This window comes from Schistocerca nitens, chromosome 3 (assembly GCF_023898315.1).
Source record: "Schistocerca nitens isolate TAMUIC-IGC-003100 chromosome 3, iqSchNite1.1, whole genome shotgun sequence".
NCBI classification, from domain to species: Eukaryota; Metazoa; Arthropoda; class Insecta; order Orthoptera; family Acrididae; genus Schistocerca; species Schistocerca nitens.
Window position 1 is genome coordinate 447,054,043 of NC_064616.1, and position 23,967 is coordinate 447,078,009.

General features: G+C 38.0%; 1 protein-coding gene across 3 annotated transcripts in view; it reads right to left on the minus strand.

The window, feature by feature from the left end:
* Positions 1-23,967, minus strand: part of LOC126248378 (fibrillin-1-like) — a 647,044-nt gene that overhangs the window by 44,368 nt on the left and 578,709 nt on the right. For all 3 annotated transcript variants that reach the window (XM_049949314.1, XM_049949313.1, XM_049949315.1), the window contains one exon: positions 3,465-3,602. In XM_049949314.1, the coding sequence (XP_049805271.1) occupies positions 3,465-3,602 (138 nt within the window). The remainder of the gene's footprint in view (positions 1-3,464; positions 3,603-23,967) is intronic.

Consider the following 23,967-nt stretch of genomic DNA (forward strand, 5'->3'; position numbering starts at 1 on the left):
CCGTCTGCTAAGACTTCTGATCCGTTGCGGAACTACTACACTTTGCATTACCGCCTCACGGCTAGGGATGGTGTTATCCTCCTTTCCACTGACAATGCTTCACCATGTGTTGTGGTACCTGCGTCTTTGCGTGATTCGGTCTTGCGCCTCCTTCACCAAGGGCACTGGGTTGTGTCTCGCACAAAATCTCTGGCGCACCGTCATGTGTACTGGCCTGGCATCAACTCTGAAATAGAACACATGGTCGCTGCCTGCGACCCTTGTACGTCACAGGCCGCTGCCCCAAAGTCCTCTTTGTCACCGTGGCCTTCGCCTGAGAAGCCCTGGGAGCGCATTCATGCTGACTTTGCGGGACCCTTTTTAGGTACTTATTGGCTCCTCGTAATTGATGCCTACTCTAACTTTCCTTTCATTGTCCGTTGCACGTCGCCTACCACCACGGCAACCACCTGTGCTCTCGCTGCATTTTTTCTTTGGAAGGCCTCCCCTCTACTCTTGTTACTGATAATGGTCCGCAATTTGCCTCTTCCAAATTTGCAGATTTTTGTGCTCGTCATGGCGTTATGCATGTCACAGCCCCACCGTTCCATCCACAATCCAACAGTGAGGCTGAACGACTGGTCCGCACATTTAAGGCTCAGATGCGGAAACTTCTGACTTCTTCTGCTGCTGATGATGCGCTTCTCCAGTTTCTGGCGTCTTACCGTTTCACCCCCATGGGCGACCACAGCCTGGCTGAGCTCTTACATGGCCGACAGCCCCGCACGCTACTTCATCTTCTGCGGCCTTCCACCTCACGGCCGCGGGTGCCTTCACTTGGCCGGTGGCCAAAATGGAGCCCAGGCCGCATCTTACGACACCATGGCAGACGCCTGTATGAAATCCAGACGGACACGGGTGTTGCAGTGCATCATTCGGACCAGCTTCAGCCTCGTGTGTTGGCAACGCCTGTTCCGAATGCCGCTACACCACCTTCGGCTCTACCTGACGCTCGGGATCTTGGCATCTCTCAATACTCACAACGCAGCCCTCTCACTGTCATCGCGATGCCAGCACAAGAACGGACACCACCAGGAGACGTGCCCATGCAGGAAACGGATGACCATCCTCTGTCAGAGCAAATCTACTCGCCTCCTCCTCCAACGGATGCCGACACATCGCCCATGTCTCCTGTCATAGCAACTGGACTTGCCGCAACGGGCAGATTGGTGCATGGGGCCCCAGCAGATTTGACCCCTATGTCTCCTGTCATCTCGACCCGTTATCATCGGGAACACTTCCGTCCATACGGGAAGCCTCCTCGTCGAGACTTTACGGCGAGTCAAACAACACCTATGGACATTAGCCATCTCCAGGACACCTCCATCAAGACCAGAGCAACAATTTCAAAGGGGGGAAAAGTGTTGTGACTCACCGACCATTCAAAGCGCTGCCGCGCAATTACGCGTGTCCTCTACGTGCGGCGCTGTCTGCCAGCCATGCAGCAGCTGCGCCACCTAAGCGGCCAGCCGAGCAGCGGCCGCTAGACTGGGACTCAGTGCTCATTCGAATGCTAACATGTACACATGTCTTGCTTGTCGTATGTGTTGTGTCGTTCTGAAATATATGTGTTAAACTTGACGTTATAACAGCTTGATCTGTCAGAAGAACTTTTGCTAGGTTCTACATAGTGACAAGCCTGAGTTGTGCTACTGTACAAACATTTACTCATATGTTAAGCTGAATTCCTTTGGTGAAAAAGAGGAACAAAACAAACTTAATCAACAAACATGTGACATCAAATGTGTCTTCCATGTTATAAATTTCATAGTACTTTAATTTACAATGAAATACTGTAAAACACACACTAAGACAAAAAAATGACACACTATGAAGGAATTATCAGAATTTGATGGAAGTAGATGGATGTGATGCACAAATACAGACAAATAAATGATTAAAATTTCAGACAAATGGGATGATTTACTCAAGAGAAAGCGCCTGTTGGTCCACCTCTGCCCCCTATGCAAGCAGTTGTTCAGCTTGGCATTGATTGATCATGTTGGTGGATGTCCTCCTGAGGGGCAGTGTTCCAATTTCTGTCCAATTGTTGCATCAGATCATCAGAGTCCCAAGCTAGTTGAAAGACTCTGTCCATAATGCTACAAATGTTCTTAATTGTGGAGCGATCTGGTGACCTTCCAGGCCAAGGTTGGATTTGGCAAACATCAAGAAAAGCAGTAGAAACTCTTGCAGTGTGCGAGCGGGCATTGTCCCACTGAATTGTAAGCCCAGGATGGCTTGTCACAAAGGGCAACAAAACAGGTCACAGAATATCACCGACATGCCACTGTGTTGTAAGGGTGCTCGGATGACAAACAAAGGGCCCCAGCTGTGAAAAGAAATGACACAACAAACCATCGCTCCTAGCTGCCAGGCCGTATGGCGGGCATCAGTCAGGTTGGCATACCACCGCTGTCAGGGGCTTGTCCAAACATGTCTTTGACCTGGTATCTCACTGACTGGACTAAAATTGTTTTCATTGATGACTTCCACTTCAAACTGAGCCCCAATGACCAGCAAAGATGTGTCTGCAGATGCCCCAGACAGTGGTAGGATACCAACCTGACTGTCGCTCCCCATATGGCCTGACAACCATGAGTGATGGTCTGGGGAGTCATTCCTTTTCTTAGCAGGACCCATTTGGTTTTCATCCATGGCAGCCTTACAGCACAGCAACACTGTACACCCTATTTTGTTGCCCTTCATGGTAAGCCATTCTGGGCTTACATTTCAACAAGGTATTGACCACCCACACACAATGAGAGTTTTTACTGCTTGTCTTTGTGCTTGCCAAACCCTACCTTGGGCAGCAAAGTCATCAGATCTCTCTGCAATTGACACTGTTTGGAGCATTATGGGCAGAGACCTCCAACCGGGTAGGGAATTTGACAATCTAATGCACCAATTGGACAGAATTTGGCATGATATCCCTAAGGGGATATGCAACAACTCTGCCAATCAATGCCAAGCCAAACAGCTGCCTGCATAAGAGCCAGAAGTGGACCAATGTGTTACCGACTTGCTCAATTTTTGAAGTTCTTTCTCTTGAATAAATCTATTTTTCTTAAATTGTAATCATTTGTTTGTCTGTAAATGTACATCACATCACTGATTTCCATCCCATCCAGATAATTCCTTTGTGATGTGTCGTCTTTTTTTTTCCTTCTTCTTCTTCTTCTTCTTCTTCTTCTTCTTCTTCATAGAATGTATATGCACCAGTGGATAGGACTAGGACGCAGTAAGCAAGTAGTAGTTAAGGCATAAAAATTTTGCTTTGGATACAAAAGAACAATTTTTTAATGTTAAAAGAAAATGGCATTTTGGCAGTCCTGGTCAAACAAATGTAAACTATTATTAAATAAATGCAAAGAGTGTTAACTGATGACTTCCACAATTAAATTTTATTTTGTAATGTATCTTACCGAAACACTGTGTTCCCTCTGGATTAAGCTCATATCCTTCAGCACAGTGGAGAAGATTGACACACCTATAGGAGCCCATCTCGTTCACACAGCGCTGATTTCTTTTGCAAGCACCAGGATTCTCACATTCATTTATGTCTGAAAAGTCCAGTATGTGGTCTCAAATATTATTAATTTTCTTTGTACTAAATTAGTAAGGTTAGTAGAAACATATTTTGTTACTGGATTTGAAGCTGTCCTATGATCGACTTCAGTATAATTATGCCATTTTTAAATTTCTACGTATGCAATAATTTTACACATAGTGAGTACATTAAGCATCTCTCAATTTTGTAGACACAACACAATACATCAAAAACTTTCTCTACAATCATTCATGAAATACATTGATATACGACACAAAGTTATGAGCACAAATGCTCTGAATGGAACAAATGTTGATTGGCTGCTCGCCAATGCACACAGTGTGGTGAATCAATGTCTGCAACCTTCTTGTTTGGAATACTTTAAAATTCAAACAGACAGCAAATAATTGCTAAATAGAACTACTGACTGGAGGCACGAGGGCTCTGCTGATTCGCAATTAGCATGCAAACTAGTCATGTTGCTTCCACATTCTGATAAGAAGATTTACTCAGGCCTGGGCTGATGCTGTTTAGAACATAGATATTTCGAAATTTAGAGCTGTTCACGAGTCTGAGCAACTTTTAAGGTTCTGGCAGGATAATGTACCCTGGTTAGTGTTGTCTAAGACCCTACTGCCATGTGAAAGTACCTGATGTTGATATTCTGGTCCAAGTGAAAGAAATTTGAGGGAAGTAAGGTAAGGAACTACAGGAATTGCTTTACTGCATGGAGACTGTGTCCTCTGCACCCACATTTTGCAACAAGAAGTATCACAAAATGAAATGTAATATGGATTAAAAAACACAGCTGCTTAAAATACATTTTATTTAGAGACCTTAAGGGGAGATGGTGATAGAAATCATGAAAAAAATCACAGATCTTTTTATTTTCTTATTTGAAACTAAATATAATCGAGATAGATTATTATTCCAAAATTTTCTTTGATATTCAAACTACAAATGGTATAAAAAATTAAAATCATAAACAGTGTAATGTGCAATGCCCACTTTTCAAGGTACCCTGTGGAGGAAAAATTTTCTTGTTCAATTTTGCCTGTGAACCTGGGAAATATAGCTTTGGAAGGCTGTGGTTTTTTTTGTATACAACATCAGAGTGCTGTGGAGCCATTTTGTGGTACAAGCAATGTGGTGTAGAAGGCTGTGGAGCATTGTAAACAAGTTTTGTGCTGTTTGGTGGAATTTGAGTGAAGATGGATTTATTGCCTTATTCTTTGGGCATGGTTGAATAAAGTGATCGTTTTTTACACTGCCTAGGCCTGGTAAAGTATTCAAAAATATCGTAAGTTCCATATTTCCAATATAAAGCGAAAAACTTACATTAAGGTTATGGTAAAGCCTGCGGATGCAGACATTAGCTTGTCTCCAAGTGCATCTAAACTAAAACTTAGAAAAGCTATTGTATCAGAAGAAAGAAATCGTAGCAGAAATACAGGTTTCAGAATTGTAGATCTGTAATTGGTGGCAGAAGCACTTAGCCTGCAAGTGCTCTTTTTGTGGATTAAATATGAATTTTGTGGACGATGGAAAGAGGGAAGGTTTGGTTTGCACATTGCACATTTTATGTCAAAACTGTGATGCTGGCACACCATTTAAGACATCAAAGGCCAGTAATAGAATGTATGAAGCCAATATGGGATTTTTTTATGGACTAAGATGTATAGGGATTGGAAGAGATGGTGGAAACCTGTTATGTGGTATTATCAACATGCCTGGTCCTCCCCTAAAATTTACAGCAATGAACACTATTCTCCTCAACATAGTTGCAGAAGTAAGTGAAGAGAGCATGAAAATGGCAGTCCAGGGGGCAATTCAAGAAAATTGTGTGGCAGTTAATATCAGAGAGTTTCCTGTGACGGTCCTGCATGAAAAGGGAGCATACTAAAATGCATGGAGTTTCAACAGTCATTAGTGTCAACACAAGTGCCTTGCACAAGAAATATAATGATGTAGGTAAAGAAACAGAATGGTAAGAAGCTCACAAAGTTAAGTCAGTCCTGTGGAAAAGATTGCACTACTGAAAAACCGGAGTGCTTAGGCCATATTCAGAAGGTTATGGGTGGATGACTCAGAAGACTTGTTGCAGAGAATAAAGGCAAGCTACTAGAGGATGGGAAGCAACTGGGAGGTAAAAGCAGACTACCAAAGAAAAGAACTGACAGCCTGCAAGTCTATTATGGTGCTGCAATTAGAAATAACCTCACAGATTTGGACAGTATGAGGAAGGCAGTATGGGCCATTTGGTTTCATTACTTGCTGACAGACACTGCCCTCAACATGGCCTATATTCTAATGAATGGTGCAAATTTATGAAAAGCAAGGAAAGTGGGGAAGTTACATCCATAAAAATAATCTTCCTTATGAGGTTGCAATGGCCATTAAACCAACTTTTCATACACTGGATTCACCAGAACTGCTGTCTGATGGCAAAATGCAGAAGCTAAAAGAAATTTTCAATATCTTATTTGGAAGATATGTCCAAAGACTGTGTTTATTTCCTATTTGGTAGTGAAGATTTCTGCTTTGGAAGCTGTAGCAATATTCAATGATGGGAATGTGGCACGACTTCACATCCTCAGCAAGGTGGGCTTTACACGTGGAGTTTTCACTGAGCAGATCATCAGTAGGCAATGAATCACAAAGGCAGAGACTTCAGTACAGAATAGAAAAAAAACTGCTAGGCAAAGGAGGAGAGGAGCTAAAAGAGCTGCAATGGATGATGAGGAAGAACTGGAATATCGACATGGGCAGTTTTAACTAAGGTATGATTTAAAAAATTTTAAAACATTACATCCAAACCTTAAAATGATTTTTCTGCAACTTAAGGTTTTCTTCTTTCAGGAACACATATATCAGAAACTATTGGAAGGATCTTGATGAAATTTGGCACACCTATTCCTTTACATGGAAGCAATATTTAAATGGGAAAAATTTAATCTAGATGTTGACAGTTTTATGGTTGATAATATATGGAAAATTTGTCTGTAAAAAATGTTCAAATCCAAAATATTGCAGAAAACAATAGAAAAAAATCTACCAAATAGTTACTGCAGTTAATTGTATATTTATAGTCTAGATTACTTTACCGTAGAAAAAATTGAAAAGTGTACCTTAAAAAATTCAAAATTCTCTCACAGTTTTAAAATGTTATTAACAATTCCATAAAAAATATTTAAAGCATATTGGATCCCTATACATACATGTACAAATTTCAGTGAGACTGAGTAAAAAATGACAGCAATATGGATTTACAAATATATAAGTGCATGACTGCCACCACCTCTCCTTAAGATGTAGGGGCCAATGGCCTCACCATAGGGGTAACACCAGTTCTTGTCAGATCACCAAGGTTAGGCACAGTTGGGCTTGGCTAGCACTTGTATAGGTGACTGTATGGTCTGCCGATCACTGTTGGCAAGTGAGTTGCACTCAGCCCTTTTGAGGTAAATTGAGAAGCTACTTGACTGAGAAGTGGTGGCTCCAGTCACAAAAATTGAAAATGGCTAGGAGAGCACGCCCCCACACCAACATCGAATCACTACTAAAGGCTGGTTTTCTTTTTAAAATTGCAGAGCTATACAAAAAATGGCTCTGAGAACTATGGGACTTAACTTCTGAGGTCATCAGTCCCCTAGAACTCAGAACTACTTAAACCTAACCTAAGGACATCACACACATCCATGCCTGAGGCAGGATTCGAACCTGCGACCATAGGGGTCGCGTGGTTCCAGACTGTAGCGCCTAAAACCGCTTGACCACTCTGGCCGGCGCAGAGCTATACAGCTTCCTAAGATAGGTTGATGGAGGTGGAAGATAAATTAAATAACATGAAATGGAATGCAGTTAGGATACCAGAAGAGTGGAAAAATGTGAATAGCAAATATAATTAAAAATCAGGGAATATGTTTCACTGCAGAGGTTCAGAGTAAGAAGGAAATTCAGCTGCAGGAAAAAGAAAATTAAAAACAATATTATAGATATTGAAGCTATCTCAGATGGAATAACAAGCCTTGTTTTAAAACCAAACAAAATATACTTCATAAACATTATTCAAGTCTATGCACCAGCATACCCACATTCTGATGCAGAGGTAGAAAGCCTCCACAATAAAGCAACTCACAAATGACAGAAATACCCACTACAAGATGATAATGAAGAGTATTAATACATAAGCAATAGGAAAAAAGGGCTATGACACCAGAAATGACAGGGGTAATAAGTTGTGGTGCTTGTATACTGCTATGACATATCAAATATTACCCTTACCCATGTCTGCTGGATGCAAGATCAAAGGTGACATGGCAGAGAGATGAGCTGCAATCAGTCTGCCAGATCGGCTAGTAATACAGCAGATTACTATACCACTTGATACAAAACCTGATCCAAAACTTTTGAATATAGTAATCTTACATCATCACTGTTAATAATTTATTTCTGTACATTACATGTTACATGGGTTCATGAATATTGTTATAAACAAAGTATACTATTGAGATGTCAAAATATTATTGTTGGATGTAAAACTGTTTTTGGAACATTCTGGAAGATAACATGACTGCCTTAAAAATATTTACAGTGTTCTGACAAAATAACTGACTATAATAATTTGTACAGCATTTATTCTATATTCTGTGAAAATTTAGAAGTCATAATCATTACATAATTAACGATAACTGAGAATTTATTGCAAGTAATTGTTATTGCACATAACTTGCAAAAATTCATGTTGAAAATGTTCGTCAGTTAAATTAGTAAACTTATCCAACATTTTCCTCTGTTTTCTGAAGTGTTGGGGTATCAGACTTTTTGTGAAGACTTTTTTTTATTATAAGTCAAAATAAGTACATGTTCAAATAATGGATTGTAATATTGCAGATTCTGTACGTTATTTATACCATGGTGGCATCACTGTGGCAGTAGTTGCAGGGCATAAGCTGAAGGTGTAGTTTTGAGTGAGTCATAAAGTGGTTCTGTATTTTTGTACTCATCGGTACACAATGTATAATTTTAATTTTCTGAAAATATGGAAAGTTTCTCGGAAAGTGAAAAAATGGTGTTATAAAAACATAGTGCTAATGCAGTTAACCCTTTAACTGTTCTGCACGTGTTAACATGCGCGCCTTTGTACCTGTCCCTGTATGCTCTGAACGTGTTTACGCGTACCACCAGTCCTTCTACCTGGTACTCTGAACATGTCTACGTGTAGACACGATCAGAGTTGGTACTCTGAACATGTCTACGTGTAGACACGATCAGAGTACCAGGTAGAAGGACTGGTGGCACATGTGAACATGTTCAGAGCACACAGGGACAGGTACAAAGGCGCGTGTGTTAACATGTCCAGAGCAGTTAAAGGGTTACTAAATAGAAGTGCAATTGTACATAGTTTTTCAGATTATTATTTATGATGATTGAATCCAGGCAACAATCAATTCAGACTAAAAAAAGTATCATTTATAAATAATTTTATCCCTGCACCACCATCTGATGCTATTAAATCTCAATGATGTACATCAGTTAGTTCCAATCAGATTACCTGCAAATAACAAATTTAATATTTTGCTAAAACTCAAGTTTGATCTATAATTCCATGGTAATGTTAGAAGCTTGTAGAGTTTGATTTTTAGTACTGTGCACAATGGAACAATGTTTTTTTTCTTCTATGGTGGCAAAACAGAATCAAAAAGAGCAATGGCAATTCAAGAGAAAATATGAATATTCTGAGTGTTCACATACTCTGAGTACACTTTAGATCAATGTAGGAATATTTTCATGAATTCAAGATATAGTAAGCCTGTTGTTAATTATAAACTGTTTCATTTCATGACCCCTTTCCATCACAGTTGTTCACTGAGTCAGTCATATTGAAGAGTGGCAGTATCAGGTTGAGAGGACACATGTCACATAGGCACACTGTTATGGAAGTTATTGGTTGGTTGGTTTGAGGATTAAAGGGACCAGACTGCATAGGTCATCGGTCCCTTGGAAGTTATTGCAGTGATATCTGTATCTCAACAGCAACTTTTCCAATAATGTTGTCTAAAATAGTTGGATACTGAATCAATTAGACAGCAAACAACACCTCAAATATGTTAATGAGCCAAAGGAGACAGGCAGAAGTGATTAAACCTTCGATATGACTGCTACAATGAAGAGGAAGACAACAATAATACATGGATTTTCTTGCCTAAAATTGGACTGAAAACCAGTGAAGACAGAAGAGTGAAGATTGATGGGTACATCCTAGAGGGGCAGATGCAACATCACAGCACACAACAGCAGACAGTAATAAATGTATTTCACAGGTTATAGGAGAGTAATTAGAACTGCTGCAATAGATGATAAAAACTGCATGTGATGAAATTTAATATGCTAAACTTCTCTGTGCTGAGTAATACTTCTGGACCAGTATTTGTGAGTGTAGAATACTAAAATAGAGTCACTAAGACACAATAAACAAGAGGATATATCATATTTGGAGGATTATCAAACAGGAAATTTAAGTCACATGGAATCTATCCTAGCAGATGGTGAAGCACTGAAAATGTAACTGCATCCCAGCTGATGAGGTGGGATGACACTGAGACAAGGCAAGATGAGGGTGAGAACAAATACACAGAACTCCAAAGACAGGATTACAAAAAAATACAGATTGCATCCGTAGGATACCAGAGATAACAGAAAGGAACAAAAATCAATTGAAAGCAAAAATTGCCAGGAAAAAAAAACTGAAACAGAAATAAAACTCACAAACAACAGGCAGGAGAGGAATCTGGAAGACCTGAGATCAGATTTGATATCAGAAATTCAAGCATAAGGAATAATCAGGGAAAACAAAGGATGAGCTTTTCAGAAAACATTTAAGATGTGGAAAATAGAAGTAAATGTGGAGGAAATTGGTAGTGGGGAAAGTGGAGAGAATAATCATGAGGACAGCTGCAATATAGAAATAATTAAGGAAGGAACTAGATCAGAAATGCAAAATGATAGTGGAAACAGGAAATATAAGACTACAGATAACTCATTATAAATAATGGGAGTGGCCATCAACAGTACAAAGTCTTTAATTGAAAAGGAGTTAGCCGAAGAATTTGAGGAAAAGGAGGATGAGTTCACATCGTTTCTGGTAAAGAAGGAAGATGATGATTATGATGAAGAGGGAAAAGAAGCGGGATACTCAAGAGTAAACAAATAAGTGTAAAAAGAGAACTGCAGAGAGAAAGGAAAAATATAACAAGAAAATAAAAGTAACCAAGATAAATATTGGCCACTTAATGAAAATCCACAAAAATTAAACGAGATTAACTCACAAATATAAAATTTTATCACATATTTAAAGCACCATTACCAAATATCTTTACCCAGCAAACACAAAGTCAAATAAAAGAATCTGAGATCCTGTAAAATAAAGAAAAATTAAACTTAGGCTATATAGTCATGAAAACACAGAAAAAAAGTATTACGTGAAAGGGACTTGACCCGAAGAAGAACAATAGCAAGGGGCATATATGAGTAGTAATTTTTTCTTTTTTGTTATTTGTTACAACTTTCTCAGAATTGCAAACTGAACATTAAATAAAATCTTTCTCTTATATAAACAAACAGTTGCCTTAGACATTTCGAAAAATACATGTTGCTACAAGAAGAATATATACCCTGATTTGAAAATTTCTCACAGTATTTGTCAACTGTTGCTTAAGTGCATCTTTTTCAACTATCCAGTGTGATGAGATTTTCTGTGTATTTTCTAAGTATGCAAAAGATTACTTAACAGCACTGTGTATGATCTGCTACACACTGCTTGAAAAAAAGTGAAGCATAAAGAGAACATGGTCAGAAGTCTATGTAACTTCATACACATGCACACCACCAACAGGAATATAAATGATTAGAGTTGCACTACTCTCTGACAACAGCCAATAGAATGCTAGTGTTGTTTGTGTTTAGTGTTGTTAACAGGCCTGGTGGAGTATATAAGTGGCATAAGCAGAGTCAGATGTTGGGTGATCCCAGTGAGATGCATAAAGATGCTGCATACTTATGGGAGACAGCATTATCAGAACCTCAGAAGAGAATGAAAGGGGCCTCACTGTAGGTCTCCATTTGGATGATTGGCCAAATCAGGCAATATCCAAATCTGTGGGGCATTTGTATGAGATAGTTGCACAATGTTGGGCTGCAATGGAATACACAGGCAGACATACTCTGCCAAAGATCTGGTTGACCAAATCTGACCACTATAACGGTGAATCATCATATTGTGCAACAATTCACATCTGCACCTGCCATATGGGAGAAAGTAATGGACTCTGTGAAACATTCTGCGTCAGTGGCCGGACTAGGGAATTACCATCCCATGCGTAGGCTGCTGTTAACACCACAACTTAAACAGCTATGTTTGCAATGGTGCAGTAATTGGGTAGCATGGACTGTTGTGAATGGCATTACTTTTTGTTCAGCTATCTCAGTTGTGCGCTATCCCGGATGAACATCGTCATCAGCAAGTATGGCGGTGACCAGGGGAGAGTTCCCATTCTTTGAATGTTTGGGAGAGGTATGGCAGTATTACTCCTGGTGAGCCATTGTATATGGCTTCAGATCACAGTTGGTAGTAATTGAGGGAACTCTGATAACACAACTACACATTCCAGAGATTCTGCATCCTCATGTGTTACCTCTCATGAGACTGTATCATGGTGCCATTTTTCAACAAGATAATGTTCGGCTACATACGGCACATGTATCTATTAACTGTCTGCGTGATGCCGAGGTACTCCTGTGGCCAGCAAGATCCCAACATCTGTTCCTGATAGAACATGTGTGGGACTAATCCAGATGCCTCAGTTCCAGTATACTGTTGTGCACCAGCTTTCCTCAGGGGTAGATAAAATTGCTTTAAGAGATCCTTCCCAACTGAATTAGTGCATGCCTCCAGGCATACCAACATAATACCAATAAGTGGGCTCATACTGCCTTGTACTTTGCAAATTTGCCTCGGTTTTGTAATCACTCAAATAACATCACATGTCTATTTTTGACAAAGTCCTTGTGGGCCAAAAACTCACTTTCTGAAGGTCTTTTTGTTGTGCCTATCTGCAACTCAGCATCTTTGCTGTATGGCGAGTAGCAACTATCCCTTTCATAATATTGTTACATTCTATCCTGGATTTTCCATTGTTTGATTTTACCCTCTCAACCCAAAAAGTTTCATTTTGCTCCCTCCTCCTCTCCTGGGTGCTTTACGTTTTGTCTGGTGGTGTAGTAAACTATCAATGTGTTTTTGAATTTGAGTCTATATGATAGCATTTATTCATCTTCTATAATTCTGTGATGCAGTGTGTTTTTCTGAATCTTAAAGCAGGTCTACATATAATGCCTCTTTCCTCATGTGCAATTGCAGACACAAAGAAATAAAAGCAAATGCATGAAAATCAAATGAAAGAACGCACATACACAAATATGTTCTTGTGTCCGTAAGTTGCCTCATTGTGCAAACAGTCTGCTATATATCACTTCTTTGCTCAGGAGTATGTCCTGTATTTATTGTGATGAAAAGGTGACAGAAAAAGAAAACACAAAGAGGACTGTGCATAAAAAGGTATCTAAATAACACAAGTATGAGAAATACAAAGTGATTGTGATGTTTTGTTTGCAAATTTCTGGAGGTCACTGGAATATTTCAGATTTTCTACCTGGGAAACTGAGGCGATGAAGGATGGCAATAACATTTTGTTAGCTGGTAAACAGTGACTTATATGACAATTTCAACTATTTATTTTGCATTTCAAAACAAAGAATTTCTGTGATTACTCCTGAATGTGCAACATGTAACGGAGGTTCTTAGTCATTACACGAAGGTTAATTGACTTTCTGTTCAACATTTGTATTTCATTTTATAAAAAAGTTGTTCACACAACTTTACTCACAAAATATTATATATATTAACATCCCTGGACTTGACAAATTTGGGAATGTTGCAGACCCCAGAATACACTACAATGGAGGTTGTATTTTCCAGTTTTGTATTTTTTGCATCATCATTCTTCATTTCAATTTATAGAAATTGAGGAGCTACAAATACCTTGCCTTTTTTTTTGGTCAGATATCAGGCTCATCCATTGTTGTGCTATTAACTGCCTAAGCATGAATATTCTAATGGTTTCAGGGACAAGAGAAGTGGTGCAAAACTGGATTGCGAACTTCACACTTCTCTTACTATAGCTGACTTACTTGAAATGTTTGGCTGATCCTCTTCTATGGATATGAGGCTGCATAAATTTCCAGAACTTCTTCTCTGTAGAAATAATGCTGGTTAGAGGAACTAAAAAAATGCTCTCTTTCACTAGAAATAACTAGGTGCCCTCATACTTTCAGTTCAGTTCACGTATATTTTAATTTCCACGAGTTTCATATAAGCATACAACCTCTTGCAACTCAACTACGCCAATAACCATCAGATACTATTAAGTATAACTACAATGTGGTGGGTTTAATAACCAACAGAAATTCAAAAACAGGTCTTGCTTCTAGCAAGTCTAACACTAAGATTAAGTAAGAGTCTCTAGACACATCATGTTTCAATTGTCTATAACAATTACAGTTACCCTCTCCCTTAAAACCCACATCCTTTCATCTTTCCCTCTCCTTCCCTCTTTCCTGATGAAGCAACCGTTGGTTGCAAAAGCTTGAATTTTGTGTGTATGTTTGTGTTTGTTTGTGTGTCTATCAACCTGCGAGCGCTTTCGTTTGGTAAGTCACATCATCTTTGTTTTTAGATATATTTTTCCCACGTGGGATGTTTCCTTCTATTATATTCTTATTATTTAATTATTCATAGCATCTAATTGAAGACTTTGAGCATTTAGAGTTGTATTTAGTTCCTTTCTTAAAGAAATATTTTGAGCATTAAATTCTTTACTTTGTGCATCTAATCTAGAAGTTAATTGTAAACTCTGAGCTCCTAGATTTTTACATAAAGTAGTAATTTGGGCATTTTGAGCATTGATTAAATTCGCTACCTCAGACCAGTCTGGCATTTCCCTACTCACCGTCATGGCCATGGCTGGTTCTGATATTTCTCCAGCTTTTTTAGTAATATCCAAATTCCCCTTACTTTTAGATTGAGTTATCATTAAAAAAAATTCACCTCTGAGTATAATAACTACACTAACAGTCTATTATTGAACAGTGTCCTTAACTTCACACTCAATTAATTGTCTTTCGCTCACCCGCCATAGAGTTTTAATCTGCATCGGCGAGCAGGTGTGGAATTGGCGCCAGCGAACAGCATGGGCGCTGGCAGCATCGAAGGTTGATTTCAGCATCAGTGACAGTGAACGGATTTGCGGTCAGCACTGGTGAGCATCAGCTGGCATTGTCGGTGTCGGTTGCTGGTTACGGGGTCCACGCCCCCGTAAAGTGTGTGAGGTCCACACTGGATCTTCATCGTCAAATAGATCTCATCGTATATCTTCTTAGTTTAAACTGTTGAGATTTTCCTTGTGTCTTTTCTTGTATGGTATTTATTAATTTTCACCCCTTTTTACCATTTATCGAGAATCCAACTCTGCGAAACAATTTCCCTGTCGTGTTACCATTGGTTGCTACGGCAACTCACAATATCTTTTTATCTTGATTTTGTTTGAAAATTCCTCTTTCTTTGAGTCCTGATCCCATCAGTCACCACGTTCTAACGGTTTTGGTGACAGAATGTGTAAAGTTGGACTGCCGTCCCTGTTAAATAAGTAGGCAATTCACAATGTGTTTATGCCTCATAAAATTCTCATCTTAGACGTAAATGTCTCCATCCTGTTGCATTTCACTTGTACTTCAAGCTTTAGAAACACACTTAATTAACATTTACAAACAAGTTTGGTTTTAGATCCACTCGGAAATTAAAACACAGGTATTGCTTCTAGCTAGTCTAACACCAAGATTAAGTAAGAGTCTCTAGACACATCATGCTCCAATTGGCTATAACAATTACAGTTATTCGACCGACAAGGAATAATATGTAGTTACTCCTTGCATCCTCCATACAGGTTCTATGGTGCGAGCGGCAAACACTTGTCGGTGTCGATTGGTGACTCCATGGAGTGTTCTGTGCACCACGACCAGATAATGGATATAATTGGAAGGAGAAACAGCATTGGTCATATTTTTTTGTTTTATTATCTGCAAAATCGATTTTCAGTCACTTAATGACCATCCTCAGTGCTGTAATATACAATTAAAATCGGTAGGCACTGGTATCAACAAGCTTAAAGTTATCACATAAAACTTGTCGGTGTCGCTCATCTGACGCAACTCTTATCTTCCCACAATAAACATCCATCCTGCACACACAGACGTGTTTTGCACAGTAAATAGACTCTCTCTCTCTCACACACTTATCTTTAAAACATCGTATGTTCGAGGCGGTAGAAGGTCGAGTGGTTCCAGAATTTACGTGGAAATTCTCGAATCACTACAATATTTGTCCACAATTGACATTCACAGTGGTGAATGTAGAAAATAGATTTGATCTGTTGATTCAGTTAGAAGCTGGTGAGCCTCAAGCACTTGTAGGTGTAGATAGGGCACAACAAACTTTCAGTAGCAAATTGAAAAGTAAGATGTAGGGAAATCAGTAAAGAGAAAGAAAGTGTTGTTACGTAGTTCCCATGGAAGAGGTGTTGGACAACTTTTGCAGGATGAACTAGGATCAGAATACCACGTCACCAATTTTTTTAAACCTAGTGCTGGTCTGGAACAGGTGACAGAGGACTTAGGATCACTTTGCAAAGATTTCATTAAGGAAGACACTGTGATTATAGTGGGTGGGCCAGGTAATAATATTGACAGAGATCCTGGGTACAGTACAGAGAGTGACCTGTCAAAGTTAGCTTCAGCATCGAAGCATACTAGTGTTGAGTTTGTATCTGTTCTTGGGTGCCATGACTGACCTCATTTGAACTTTTCTGTCAGGAGAGTTAATTTGGAGTTAGAATGGCTGCTTATGTTGGGTGCAGTGTCACACATTGGTGTGGTTCCTGTTGATTCTCTTAATATGTGGGATTATACTAGGCATGGTCTTCATCTCAACAGGAAAGGGAAGGGTAAACTGGCTGGAAAAATAGCAGGAAAGTTAAAGGGGGGAGGCACTGTCATGAATGATAAAATACCAGTGGTTATAGGGTTCACAAAAGATCCTTCTTTAGGGTAGGGAGGACAGAAAGAAACCAAGTTTTAAGAGAGGTTAGGACTGAGACAAATCTTCAGTTTGAGAAAGAAACCAAAAAACATAATTCTAGCTTATTACATCAGCACAAACAGCTGTTAGTTATGAACTTTCAACAATCAGCAGATATTTCAACTCTACCCAATTTTAACCCAGTCAATGTGAAATGTCAGCTATCTTTATTGCATCAAAATATTCAGGGACTGGGAAATAAATTTATTAATTAGAATTAGAGTCATCAAACCAGCTGACATAATCTGCCTCCCTGAACATCATGTGACCACTGGTATAGAACTTTTACGTGTTACAGGATTTAGGTTAGCATCTCACTTCTATAGAGCAGAAATGGAGATAGGAGGAGTTGCCACATTCATCAGGAACTGTCATAAATTTAAGAACATAGACACTCATAAATTTTGCTTAGAACAGCATATGGAAGCATATGCAACAGAAATTGAATTTCATAAAAAATCCTTCATAATATTAAGTGTATATCGAGCACCTGCAGGTAACTTTAATCTGTTCATAAACCACCTTGAAGCTGTACTGGGCCACTTAACAACCAAAAGCAAAGAAATAGTGGTTGATAGTGACTTCAACGTAGATTTCCTTAAAGACTCTCCCAATAAGAACTTATTTGAGTTAGTAACACTATCATTCAACTTAATTCCCATTGTAAAGTTCTCAACTAGGGTAGTCAATTGCTCACAAATAGCCATTGATAATATCTTTATAGAAAAGTCCAATGAACAAAATTATGTTACAAAAACAATAGTCAATGGCCTCTCAGACCATGACATGCAGTTCCTTCTCTTAAATGTTAGTACTGAACAGGATATAAAATCTAAAATCAAGAGGGTATTCAATAAGCCAAAAATTGATTATTTTAAGACACTCCTCAGAGACATTCACTGGAGTGATATTTATAGTGCTCTTGGCATGAATGAAAAACATAACGCTTTTGCTAAGAAAGTGCTTGCTTTATTTGAACACTGTTTTCCCCCAAAACTAGCTGAGGTTATAGCAAAGTCTACAAAGAAGCCATGGATTACTCAAGAAATAGAGGTATCTTGTAAAACAAAAAGAGAACTGTATCTGTCAATACGAAACTAAATGGTACATTAGTGACAGATATGTATAGTGTTGCAGACCTTTTTAACAAACATTTTATAACTGTTACTGAAAATATGTTGTTGTCAGGTTCTGTAAATGCTGCCATGGGATACCTCAGACCAGACATTTCAAGTAACTTTCATAATATGAATTTGACCCTCACTACCCCAGCAGAAGTAATGTCCATCATAAAATCTTTAAAAACAAAAACATCTAGTGGGTATGATGAAATATCAACAAAGTTAATTAAAGAATGTGATTCTGAGTTAAGTAACATATTAATCTATCTGTGTAACCAGTCGTTTATGAGTGGAATATTTCCTGAATAGTTTAAATATGCTGAAGTTAAGCCACTGCTTAAGAACAGAGATAAAGAAATAGTGTCAAATTTCCACCCAATTTAACTTTTGCCAGCATTGTCAAAAATTTTAGAAAAGGTAATGTACAACTGACTTTATAGCCATCTTATCACAAATAACATACTGTCAGAATGACAGTTTGGATTTCTAAAGGGTTCTGATATTGAGAAGGCTATCTACACTTACAGTAAAAATGTACTTAATTCATTAGCCAAAAAGTGCAGGCAGCTGGTATATTTAGTGATCTGTCAAAGGCATTTGACTGTGTAAATCACAATAACCTTTTAAGTATGTTAGAATATTATGGTGTAACAGGAAATGCTGCAAAATGTTTCAAATCTTATATCTCTAGCAGGAAACAAAGGGGGTGTTATTAGGAAAGAGACATGAATTAAGCTATCAGGCTTCATCTCACTGGGAACTAATTACATGTGGGGTCACACAAGGTTCCATCTTCGGGTCCATACTTTTTCTTGTGAATATCAATGACCTTTCATCAGTAACATTACCAGATTCCAAATTTATTTTGTTTGTTAAATTCTTGGGATTACAGCTTGATAATAAATTCAACTGGGAGGAGCACACCACAGAACTGCTGAAGCATCTAAACTGATCTCTATTTGCAATGTGAATTCTGTCAGACACAGGGGATATAAAAATGAAAAAGGTGGCATACTACACTTGCACTACATCTACATCTACATCTACATCCATACTCCGCAAGCCACCCGACGGTGTGTGGCGGAGGGAACCCTGAGTACCTCTATCGGTTCTCCCTTCTATTCCAGTCTCGTATTGTTCATGGAAAGAAGGATTGTCGGTATGCTTCTGTGTGGGCTCTAATCTCTCTGATTTTATACTCATGGTCTCTTTGCGAGATATACGTAGGAGGGAGCAATATACTGCTTGACTCTTCGGTGAAGGTATGTTCTCGAAACTTTAACAAAAGCCCGTACCGAGCTACTGAGCATCTCTCTTGCAGAGTCTTCCACTGGAGTTTATCTATCATCTCCGTAACACTTTCGCGATTACTAAATGATCCTGTAATGAAGCGCACTGCTCTCCGTTGGATCTTCTCTATCTCTTCTACCAACCCTATCTGGTATGGATCCCACACTGCTGAGCAGTATTCAAGCAGCGGGCAAACAAGCGTACTGTAACCTACTTACTTTGTTTTCGGATTGCATTTCCTTAGGATTCTTCCAATGAATCTCAGTCTGGCATCTGCTTTACCGACGATCAACTTTATATGATCACTCCATTTTAAATCACTCCTAATGCGTACTCCCAGATAATTTATGGAATTAACTGCTTCCAGTTGCTGACCTGCTATTTTGTAGCTAAATGCTGCATAATAGCATATGGGATTATTTTTTGGGGCAATTCATCAAGCCAAGTTTACCAGGCACAAAAACATGCAATAAGAGTTATATGTGGTATGAACTCAAGAACATCCTGCAGAGGCCTGTTTAAGGAACTAGGGATACTAACTAATATTTTTGTCATTAAAAATATATCACTCTTTCAAACCAACAGCTCGGTTCATGGGATCAATACTAGAAATAAGAATAATCTTCACAAGGGTTTAAAGTCACTTACTCTTGTACAAAAAGGTGTGCATTATTCAGGAACACACATTTTCAATAACCTGCCAGCAGCCATAAAAGGTTCATTATATATAGTACAATCTAACTTCTGCACCATTTCAATGCAGTTAAATGTTCATTGTAAATAAGTGTTGCAGTAGTTCTATTATATGTTTATTATGTTATAAATAAAAAAGATTTTTTTTATTTTAAATTCATTGCATTAATGCGATCTTAGTAAATGAATGTTGTAAAATGATCCTTTCCTACAGTGTTAAAAAAATTGTTTTTCTGACATGTTCTACATCCTGGAGGACCTCCTCACTACAGATCAGTTGGAATGAAAGTAAATCTAATCTACACACTTTTCATATATTTGTAGGCTACTTCTTCTCTGTTTTCACTTATCTAATTCTTTGCAGTAATATGATTGGAGATGTTTTATGTAATACCTGACACTCAGCACATCACATCTCAAATTTTTATTCAAGTAGACTTAGAAAGTGGCATTCCATATGTCTTCACTTTGTCTGTAATCATCTATAAATTTCAGCATACTGTCCTTGGAGTCAACAGGCATACTGCACATAAATCACCTTAAAGCATAACCTCAACATACTATATAACAAAACACACATGGGCCCCAGATGCCTGTCATCTGCTAAACAGTGCAAGAGAGTCTCATCTAACATGCTATAGACAGTTATGCATGGCCTCCACTGCAAGGGAATGATGGAGACACAAATCTGCATGTATAGTTGTGCTATTGGAAATGTAAGCACATGTGCAAAGTTGAACTGAAAAACGGCATGGTGTGGATGTGCCTTTAGATCAGTGCTCCCCCTCAATGAATGGAGAAAATAGGAAATGTCGATAGGTCCTATTCCAATGAAGTGACCTTCCTGACTTATATGTCACTGTGCTAAGGTGGTGAATTCCATAGCAGTTTAATGTAAGTGGGGATTGAATGACTGCTGGTTTAACCACGAGGAAGTCAGGGCAATTTCTCATTGTGGAATCAAGAAATTGAACTTGAAGGTGGATGAATATCACTAAAAATCAATGACGGGAGGATGCAGAAGGCAGGAGAAACCACCACATTATAGATCCTTAAGGATATCTCCTGACAAACACATGGTTTGAAGTTCGTAACAGAACATGTAAAGCACCAGTTGGTAGTGTTAGATACCAAATCAATTATATTCTCGTGAGACAAAGATATGGAATCAAATCAAATCTGGTCATTCATACTCTGGTTTTGGTATTGATAATGACCATGTAATTGCTATAGCTAAGCACAATATTAGATTTAAAAAGAAACAAAGTAGAACTGAGAGAAACTGATCTATTAAGAGACCAAAGAATAAATATATAGTGGAGGAATTTAGAGTGGAAGTGGATAATATATCTAAGGAAACTGTAAACTGGAAGGAAATAAGAAGAAGTATTATTGGAAGGAGTGCAAAATGTACAAGAGAAGAATAAGCAGAAGGCAAGGAAGCCATGGATTATACAGGAAATACTGAAGGTCATGTAAGAGCAAAATAGATTGGGAAAAATAGATTTTGACCAATACATAAAAATGAATAACATATTTGCCATATAGGAAGAGATACATGGATGTGACAAATAAGAAGGGAAATAGGAGAAGACCTAGCTAAAGCAAATACAGATATGATGTACTCAAAAATTACATCAGTAGTCTTGAAACATACGAACCATAGGAACATAACAGAAGATGAAAAGTAACATTCTATTTGGACATGAAAAAGAGCTGATGGGTGGAAAGAATACCTTGAAGAACTGTATGATGGTGAAAATGTCACAGATAGTTCACATTACATAAGTGTAATTGAAGAAGTGAGAAACAAAGTACTAGGACCACCAATTACCAGTACTGAACTCAACAATTCTTTAAACAGCTTGAAGAACAAAGTGACTGAAACAGTTTACATCGCTGCTAAGTTACTGATGAATGCTGGAAATAAAGTGAAAGAACATCTGTACATATTTGTGTGTCTCTGCCATGAAGATGGAACACTACCAATAGAATAAATAAAAAGTAAAACAATACTGTAGCCAAGACAGAAAATGCCATGAGTGTTCAAATTATAGAACCTTGGCAGTACTAATCCATGCTTTACAAAGTCTACTCAGTATTGTTAAGGAAAGACCTAAAAGCTAAAATTAACCAACATATAGGAGAATACCAATTAGTATTTAGGAAAGGAAAAAGATACAAAAAAGTTATATTGGCACTATGAATGGTCTCAGAAAGAATTAAGATGAACAGAAAAATCTGTGCCACATTCATAGACATAAAGAAAGCTTTTGATACAGTGGACTGGAAAGATAAGAAACTGAATCTTATTCTATACGAACACCAGAGCACAGAAATAGACATCAGTGTCACTGTGAAAGAGGCCAGTGTAAAAAGAGGTGTCCAACAAGGCTGTCCCCTCTCTCTCATTTGTTTAATTTATTTATAGAAAGTACTATACAAACAATGAAAAGCAGCACAAAAGGGATCAAAATTAATGGTAAACAAATACATTGTATTCAATTGGTGATCCTATATTAGTGTTAGCAAATTCTCAATAGGATTTGAACTGTATGTTAAAAATTTTGTCTGATGACTTGGTCAACCACAAACTTAAAATAAATGCCAGCAACACTAAAATAATGGACAAATAACAGCAAATGAAGGCAAATATAAAGATAGGAAATAAAATGCCGATGTAAGTAAATAGTTTTTGCTACTTGGGAAGTGCAGTAACAGATGACAGCATAAGTATAGTGCATACTAAAGAAGAATTGTAATGACTAAACAAGCATTCACAAATTCATAATTTACAAGCAAATAACCACATTAATAAACAAAAAAGAAATAAATTCATAAAAACACTTATTTGGGACATTTTAAGCTATGGTTGTGAAGGATGGACTCTGGGGAAGTGAGAAAGGAAAAAAAAAAAAAAAAAAGAAGCAGTAGAGATATGATATGGAGAAGAGCCATGGAAACATCTTGGACAGAAATTAAATCTAATGAACGAATAATACAAGAAACAAGAGAGAAAATGACTTGATTAACATGATACAGAGGAGAAAAAAATAAATGAATTTAACACATATTTTGGCAACACAGTTTCATAAAAAAACATCTTGGGAGGAAAAAAAATCAAGAGGCAACCCAGAACATCCATGGTACAAAGTTTTATCTGTGGAATGAACTGCAGCAACTACAAAAAAATGGTACAGATGATGCGGGACAGAGAAAGATGGCTGTATCGACAAGTCATAACATTTAGTGTCTCATTATGAGGTGAATTTTGATAACTAAACAATATTGCTATATTTTCACATTTGAAATTTTGGAAGTTTTCGAACATATAGACATTTCAGAATGAAAAAGGAAATTTTTGCTAAAGGAGGTGTGACACATTAAACTTCAACATTTTGCTTTTTTATAATACTTTTGTGTTATAAAAACGTTGTAAGACTGTTGTCAAATGATTGAAATAAGAATGTGTATTTGCTGTTTTCCATTTTGTCATTCCAGGGATCTTCTAGGATTTTTGGATTGGTAGGATTTTTTATGTTCAGTTTTGAATTTTCTATAGTGGCTATAGGGATTTTCTTTTACTTAATGGAGATTCTCTTTTATATATTTTTCCATAGTTTCATTTCATACCATTTTGAGAAAACTTTTAGTGGGGGACATAAGCCTATGGATATTGATACTGTTACACTGAATCATATCTCACCATTATGCATCTCAACTGGACCCTAGATCATAAGTGGCATGAGGATGCCCCATTGGCAAGAGATTGGGGTGAGCTTTTGGCACCTGCCGAAATGGCACATAGGAAGTTAATCTGCCAGATTGACTCATAGAGAGAAAATATATGAGTCAGGATGCATAAATGATGGTGAGAACATGGGCATGAGTAGTTATCTATGATTAGTATTGTGCAATATGGAACAGTACATTTTTCTTTACAGCTAATGAAGGGAATAAAAAAAGGGCAACAGCTACCTAAAGTGAAAATCTGAATGTTCTGTGTGTTCATGTACACTGAGCGG